The sequence below is a fragment of the Chaetodon auriga genome, chromosome 6 (genome assembly GCF_051107435.1).
Source record: "Chaetodon auriga isolate fChaAug3 chromosome 6, fChaAug3.hap1, whole genome shotgun sequence".
In the NCBI taxonomy this organism is placed as follows: Eukaryota; Metazoa; Chordata; class Actinopteri; order Chaetodontiformes; family Chaetodontidae; genus Chaetodon; species Chaetodon auriga.
Genome location: NC_135079.1, coordinates 6,522,452 through 6,530,880, shown reverse-complemented (window position 1 = coordinate 6,530,880; position 8,429 = coordinate 6,522,452). Strand labels below are relative to the sequence as shown.

General features: G+C 42.8%; 1 protein-coding gene across 1 annotated transcript; it reads left to right on the top strand.

The window, feature by feature from the left end:
* Positions 1 to 339: 339 nt before the first annotated feature.
* On the top strand, positions 340 to 2,775 carry LOC143321596 (cyclin-dependent kinase inhibitor 1B-like). The gene is made up of 3 exons (XM_076732023.1): positions 340 to 1,301; positions 1,464 to 1,581; positions 2,052 to 2,775. Exons 1-2 carry the CDS (start codon positions 770 to 772, stop codon positions 1,577 to 1,579), a joined length of 648 nt encoding a protein of 215 aa, XP_076588138.1. The 5' UTR covers positions 340 to 769; the 3' UTR covers positions 1,580 to 1,581; positions 2,052 to 2,775.
* Positions 2,776 to 8,429: the final 5,654 nt, after the last annotated feature.

Sequence of the window (8,429 nt, the reverse complement as noted above, 5' to 3'; positions counted from 1 at the left end):
TGTGTGCGTGTGTTTGGACGGGCGACCGCATCTACTGTATGTGTGTGGAGTAACATCAAGGGCTCAAACATTGGGCAGAAAATTTAACCAACTAGATTCATTTATAAAAATATATTATGACTATTTTTTAATCACGACTCTGTAGTTCTTTCACGTAACATACTGTAACATCTTTCACGTAAGCGACCAATCCCTTAATACTCCAATATCGGACGCGCAACACAATTTATAAAGGGAAGGAGGGAAATAAAGTCGTGTCCGATAATAGACGCACAGCCATCAGCTGCTTGTGTAAGTTCCATGAGACCACCTAAAAAGGCAGCTCCAGAGCTCGACGCTGACACCGGGAAAGTCCGCTCAGTGTTATCAGAGGGCTGACACTGATTGTAAAAACCAAAACGCTGCGCTTTGCTCGGCGCACAGCCAAATGGGCACCAGGGGCCGATGGGAAATCAGGGTGGGGGTTGTGCGTGTTTTTGGAGAGGGTCGGACTTAAGGCAACCAATGAGAAAGTCGCCCGAGGTGGCTGCTCTGACTGGCTACTTGTCGGGAGGTTATATTGTGCACGTCTCACTACGACTGTGCATTTAAACAGATCTGTGTGGAGGAGAGAGGCGTGCGTGCGAGGAGACAGAAACACACACACGCACACACACTCTTCAGGCACAACAACAACAACAACACCTGATACACGCTCAACGGGGATCGATCAGCCAAATCGGGCATCTTCTTTTGCAATTTTGGAGCTTGGGTTGGAAAGATTTTGGAGATGTCCAACGTCCAGTTATCGAACAGCGCGCTTGAAAGGCTGGTGGCCAGGAGGACCTTCCCTCTCCACAGACGCACAAGCGTCTGCCGCAACCTCTTCGGACCGGTGGATCATGATGAACTGAGCCGGGAGATGAAAGCCAAGCTGCGGGAGATTTCCGAACGGGATCAGCAGAGATGGAACTTTAATTTCGAGGCCAACACCCCGCTGGATGGGGATTACAAGTGGGAAGAGGTGCCCGTGGATAAGACCCCGGTGTTTTATCAGGACTCTGTACAGAACGACAGGACCAGGGTGCCTGCCACTCCCGTCAAACAGATGCCCTCCTCGGACTCTGATGTGCTGGAGACCCCTCGTATGGATGTACTGGAGCGCTTGGCCTTGCCCGAGAGCAGCAGCACTCCCCCTCCGGTGGAGGTCAACCAGGAGAACCGCGCAGACAAGCTCAACTCAGGGAAGCCGACTCGCAGACAGGTCCCGTGTGTCAGACGCAAGAAGACAGACGCTACTGACAACAACACACACATCACAGGTAAAGACAAGGCATTTTTAAATCTCATGTTTGTGTTGTGTGCGCTCTTGGCTCCACCGATGCGCTCTGGGTCCGAATCATTCCCGTGTCTGTCGCTCTCATCCGTGCGTAATTTCAGCTCAGGTGTGTGTCATAACTGCGTTTTTTTTCCCATTTCCACAGACTTCTTCGTGAAACGAAAGAGGGCTGCTGATAGAAAGTCCAGTGATGCGAGCCCTTGCCATCACTCCAAGTCTCCAATCCCGGTGGAACAAACTCCACGGAAGAGGATCCGTTGAAGGTATGAGGATTTACTGGATTTTAAAAAAATGCTCAATCCGTACAAAATCGTTAAATCTAGTCTAATATGACATATCGGATTTTTTCCCCACCTCATATGATCTATCTGTTAATTATTGGGAAATGTGTTTAGCTGGGTTGTTGCATTGTTACAATTTATTTTATGTTGTGTTTTTCCTGCCTTAATGCTTTGAGGATTACGCGAGCCGTAAAGCGCAGGCAGGCTTATCTGGGAGGGGGGTGGGGAGAGTTTGTGGTGGTGAAATCGCAGTAGTAGTGATAGTAGTGGCTGTAGTAACACTAGTGGTTGGGGGAGGGGAATGTGCGTCACGATGTGGCGGGAAAAGGCACGGGTAAAGGGTGACGCCTGCTGCTGAGGTTACATCTCCTGTTTCCCCAGAAAGCTGACGCGCGTCTTTCCTCGCAATGCCCGTTCATCGGAAAGCTCACCGTGTTTTATTCCTTCCTCAGGTGTTTTTCTTTGCACTATTCGCCCGCGCATTTTTGAGGATCAAGGGGAGGATGTTACTCCACGCTACTTAAAACGCCGGAGATGAGGAAAAGAGGGGACGGTGTGGGAGGAAGAAGCCCGACCGGCCGACCGCTTCGGCTCGGTGCGCCCCGGCGGAGCGCAGCCTGCAAACCGGACCAGACTCTCAGGACTGAACGGTTTGGGACGGGAAGGGAGTGGAAAGAGAGGAAATTTCGCCGAATGACTTCTATCCAGTACAAATGTAGCATTCATTGTTGCTTTTGCATACAGCCACTCGACAGTGTTAAATGTTTTAACATCTGTGCAATCCTAAATTACTTTAAAAGAATTGTCTACACTGGCCAAAAGTGTACAGCTTTATAGAGACAATAGCTTATAAATGTTTATTTCTGTTCTATTTTTTTCTGTAAATGTATATTTTAAGACTATTCTAACTTATAATTTATTTATGTTTCTTTGTATTTGTTAAATGCCTTGTTGATTTAGCCAAAGGGCATATTTTTTATTTTATTTTATTATTTCCATTTTGTATTGTGATATTTTGCAATCATGTAGCTTCTCTATATAGTCCACACTTGAAAACTAGGTTTCTTTGTGTTTCTGAGCCGTATTTGTGTGTGTGTGTGCGTGTGTGTTTTCATACAAGTGCCCTGATTGTGTCTTGCAAAAGATGAGAATAAAATATTTTTCACTTCAACTTCACGCAGCTTTGTTCGCGTGTTTTTGTCCAGTTTGTTGGTTTGGGGTATTCCGAAACTGGTCGTGAGTCAGATTAGTATTGAAACTGAAACTGGGACCAGAGGCTTTGACGTCTTTGTGCTTTCCGCTTTCTGCCTCTTTTTTTATTCAGCTATAGAAGGAACAACAACGTTATTGTACATTAAATGACGAATGGCCTCTTCATTCTCTCTTTATTGACTCTGACTTTAGAGATGATTTATTTTATTTCACACTGCTGCAAAGAAAGCACAATAAACCCCATCACGTGTCCACGCAGTGTTATCACAGACGTTTATGGCTCTTCCCCTGGGACGCAGGTACATTACTTTTCACTGAGCTCCGCCTGTATCTGTCTGCCTTTATGGGCTCATATACCTTGCGGGGGGAAAACGCATTCAGACGTGCAGCCTTGGGCAGCATGGCAGCTGCGGGATATAGGCTGGGATTTAAAGGCCCTTTCGCCCCTCTAAAGAAGCAGCAGCTGCCTTTGGATCCCCGCTTTGTCCGCCACGGAGACACCCCCACATCCACCCGCACTCAACAAGCCCTCTAAAGACCCACTCACACACACTGTTTACCCCGCCGTGGATACACCGGGCGTGGAGGCCACCTGCCAGAGCTGGAAAAAGAAAACTACTAGTCTTTGTAATTGTCCTCGTCTATTGAAACAAACCATTCAGCAGGTCATACTTGCAAGTTTACCCTTAATTGAAAGAAGCCAAATGCAGCAGTGTCTGAATGTGCACCGGGCCTGGGCTGCCTCTCAGTGCGCAGAAAACAAAGGCGCATTTCATAATTTTTCCATAAGTTCCTCCGTTTGTTTGAGCGGCTTCGACTGTCTGACATGAATGTTTTGATGAAAATGGAGACTTTTGATTGCCAGAGTGACTTTGTCAGCTCTATGCAGCCATAAGCTCTGACGGGCTTGTTCTGATTTCCAACACAAAGCGCTCTCCGGCTCCATTCTTTCCTTTTTGTTGCCATATGGCAAATCCATGTAGACATAGCCAAGACCCATTCAGTCAGCCACAGAATGTCCTGCATCAGAGAACAAAAGACACTTTGTCTGGCTGCTCTATTGATACGGATGGGCGAAAAAAATATTATAATTAATCTATGGCTATATCCAGCTAATTAACGCCCATATGCCCACGGGGAGCTGCGAGGCCATTCAGTGTAGTTTTAAATTCTCAATAGTTTACATGTTAAAGACAACAGCTGTTCATGTGTTACTTTAATGAAGTCCCCTCTATGTTGGAGACTGGACACATTCAAGGGCTCAAGTCCCCTCTCAGAGTTAAAGGGGTCATCTTCCTTTATTTGTCTCTACAGCTGTGCAACTATATAAAATTTGTCCCAATAAATAGAACTTAAAATCGCATTCGTTTTCTCTAAAGGCTATTGGATTTGAGCCATTGCGGAAAAGGTCACAGGTTAAGGCCTGAGCTTCACCTCGGTAAGCTTCTCTTTCAACAGAAGGGGGCAAAATCTACTTGTACTTTAAAGATTAAATCATTATAATCAGACTGTCAGTACATAATAAGTGAAATTTGTTGCGAATAATCCCGCTTCTATGTCAGGGCCTTTACATTTTGTGACCGGATGGATTTTTTTTTTTTTTTTTTTTTTTTTACCATTGAAATGGCCTCCATACTGTAGAATATGTTGTATGACAGTTACAGCTTCATTCAGCCCTGTTGTATGTATGATGGACATAAAGGAAGGAGATGACAGCTAACATACAGTCCTCATTAACAAGCCCACTACAATAGAATATAATTAAACAACCAGCTGCTGATGGGGAGAATCAGCCTCACGGGCCCTTCAGTGTGTCATCTGACCTTTAACTCACATCTACGGTTATAATTGTCAAAGTCACCAGTCAAATCAAATATTATTTGCTTTAATCGGATCCAATTATGTACATCTACTGTATAACATATAGCTATCATTACTGAGTTATTTCAATGATAATAAAATATATGACCTTTGAGCCTGTCATCACCCTAAAAACAGGTTAATTTGAACGTCAACAAAAGCAATCTTTTTGCCTACAAGACTTTATATATAACCCTGTATACAGACCTTTGTTCCTTCGAATTAGATCTAATTCAAATTAATTTTACAATATTCATCAAACAATATCCAATTCTCAAAAAACTGGTTTAAAAAGTAAACCAGAGATGGAAAATGTTTAAATTTTATCGTTTATTTTGACCTGAATGAAACAAAAGTGCTTGGATCGCGAGAACTGAACGAATAAATATCTGAGTCGTAAATCAGTCTATTTGATCTTTTTATCAGTGTAATGAAAAGAGGAGATTAGTCAGATTAAATAATGCAGTCTATGTAAAAGCCAATCTTAAAAATGAATCTTAAAAAGAGAGCATGCAGGCACAGTGCGTCGTCTGTGTGCGTCTTTGCAGACTTTGTTCATTCCAGTAATTAATCACATTGACTGCTAATAAAATCTCGTCAGTCGTCAGTAAAATGCGTCACAGGTTCCTCCAAAATGTTGCTCCGTTAGAGGTTTGATGAGACAAATGATTTAGCTGCAGCCACTTTGACGTGTACAGTGGCTGTGGGGCTTTATGCAAATGTAGCAACTAAAAATATAATTTCAGAGAGAGAGAGAGAGAGAGAGAAACCTTAAATCACATTTTCCTCTCAAAACACACAATTACCGGACAGTCTGCAAAGACTGCAATTAAATATAGAAAAGAGGAAAATCAGCCAAAGGGAATTAGCATTTTCCATGACCATCTGGCATCGGCGCAGGCGACAGGGAACAAAGGCGAGCTGGATGGAGAGGAGAGGCGAGTGTGCCATCGCATTGACCTGCAAATGAGGCTTTGTCACCGAGTTAAAGCTCCCTGACCCCCTTTACCCCCCTCCCCAAAAAAGACTTTTTTTTTTTTTAAACCTATAGCGTGACGAAAGAAGGCCTGAATTCAGGCTGAGTTTGTTTTGAAGCTGCAGAACAAAACTATGAAAAAATGATTTAAAAAGTGCAAACTTATTAATAAGCCTTATTCTGCGGGTCTGTTTGTCTGATTGACACTCTTAAAACTAAATTTTCTTTAAGTCAAATGAGAATATTCATTTTCTAGATTTTCTAAAACGAAGCTGAGTTATTAAGGTGAAACAAGGCAGAAGGCAGCAAATGATTTCCCTTTGCTACATCATTTTTTGTTGTTTTAAGGCATATAATATCATAAAGGACTCAAACACAAACTGAATGATGTCAGTGTTCTTATCTTATGCCAAACTGGCCTTTAACCTCTTGACGCACGGGCCCCTTGAGCCATTTTACGCACCAAAAGTCGCTAAAATGCTTTTTTTTTTTTTTTCTCCTCTTTGCGCTCTTCTCGCACACGCCTCGTAATTCTTTCGCATTTAATAAGGGAACATTTCGATCATTGGAATCAGTTGAACAAAATTCTAAAGTTACTCGTGTCTGTCTTGCTTTATTTCGCCTTGATGCTCGCGCCCTGCGTGCGATATTCAGTGCGGTCAATGGCGTAAAAGTTCCCGTGTGTGCGCGTGTGGAGGGTGTTTTGTCGGTAAGGGTCTTTGGTGGTGGTGGTGCTGGGGAGGGTTTTGCTGTTGGACACCTGTGCCACCCCCATCCACCCCACCCCCACCTCCACTCCACGAGTGAAGTGGGCAGACAGAGACCATGTTTGCATAAAGGTGATTGTATCCGGAGGAGGGATCTGTTGTTTGTGTGTCGGGGACGAATTGATGATGAGTGTCGCACAAGCTTTAAAGAGAAATAAATAAATAAATAAATAGTGAAAGCGCAAGAGTCCTTTTGTTCCAGGAGGTTAACATCACCAAACAAAATGCTCACACGAGATACATCAGGATATAAACGGCTAAACGCCTAAAGTACAATAAATTTTCTAAATATTAAGCAAATTTCATTGATTGAGTTAAAAAAAAGAACAAAAAATTAATAATCAAACGCCAGAAGTTAATGGACTGTAAGTAAAAGTTCTCTCAATCATGTCTTGTGAGGATATTCTAGGATCATATTGTTATAATAACACTTATTAAATGCTAAATAAGGTACAATGAGGCCAAAACAGAGTTCCAGTATTAATCGACATTAACGATTTGTGTGATTTCCCTTTGAAATATATGGCAGATATTCTAAATATGAAACCAGAGACAGACAAAATGACGCAGAGGAGGATGACATAACGGTTAGGCCCCGTGGCCTCTGTTCTAGACACCTTGTAGGTCAAGTTATTTTTGGTTTGGGTTCTTCGGGATGCAGACGTGCTGCATGTTTTTCTTTTTTTCTGTCACCCGGCCCGTTTTTCTCTTTACATCCACTCAGTATTCATGCCTGTGGACAACAAAGAGCACGGCTCAATCCACGCAGGAGGCGGTGTGACAGGGAACTCGTGGCAGCTTTTCAAATATCTTCTTTCTGTCTCCTCCTTTTCTTTACATCTCGACTTTGGTCTCGGTTGGAAGAGGAGGGGAGAGGGGGAGGAGGGGGGGTTAATCAGCCTCCCACCTCAATCTCTAATTCACTTTGCTCTCCCCACGCATCAAGGGGATCGGATTTAATGCTGCCCAGAAGAAAAGCAGATCCTTTACAATGTTTCACAACGTGATGGAGCGAGCGGCTTAATGTCTGGTCTGGGCTGCTTCTGCAAACATACAGCCGACTGCATTAAAGAGCCGGTGGGTGGAAGAGCTGGGGTCTAAACTTTTGGTTTGTCTGAGGACAACCGGGGAAAAAAAAAAAGCCTAAAACTAGTTTACCTTTTTTCAAATTTGTGCCAAATACTTTCTATTATAAATGGAGGGTGATATAAACTTTATGATAAACAGCCTTTATGTATTTTGAGCTTACTGAAATAATGTTTTGGAAACTTTTTGGCCACACTGCTCATTTCATATCAGCAGGAGCATTTCAGCTAAAAGGCCACAGTGATCATGAAGTATTTGGATTTTGCATTTGAGAGGATTCACGACCAAACTGCAGCTTTTCAAAGGTTTGCGCGAATGTGGCACAATGGATGCATGCGTTCTGCAAAAAAACATCAAATTTAACCAGTGATTTGGTGCAATATTGAATCTGAACTATATTTTTTATTACAGGTGACAATTGTATCATTGATATTTTTGTTTGTCTGAGTTTCAAAAATTTTGATAAAGGCAGATGAGCACAAGCTTAACTGAATTACACGTCAAAGACATTAATTACATAAGCATTATGCAGTTAATGCTGATACATACATGTACTTAACAGTGGAGGTATTCCTCTGACTCTGCCCTTTGGCCGGAAATCTGCACACATAAAAAAAAAAAAAATCTATTTGTCAAATGAGCTTCAGGTGGACATTATTTCCAGTGTACAGAGCATCAATTAAAGGACATCTATTCTCTGTGGGGCTGGTCAGTTTCCCGCCTGGAGAGGTGAAGAGGTCACGCTATTGATTTGACACCACTGAGCACTGAATTCCATCAGCCTCATTCCACCACATCCAAATGTTTTCAAATGTTAAAAAACAAGTTTCAATTCTTTTATTATAATTTGCACTGACAAAAACAAGGCCTAAAGTTAATGGACCATGGAACTGACACATCTACACAGAAAGCAGCCATTGTGACTGACA

Coding starts and splice junctions, on each gene's coding strand:
- LOC143321596 (XM_076732023.1), top strand. CDS start 770: ATGTCCAACGTCCAGTTATCGAACAGCGCGCTTGAAAGGCTGGTGGCC. Junction 1,302..1,463: donor CAACAACACACACATCACAG/GTAAAGACAAGG, acceptor CCATTTCCACAG/ACTTCTTCGTGAAACGAAAG.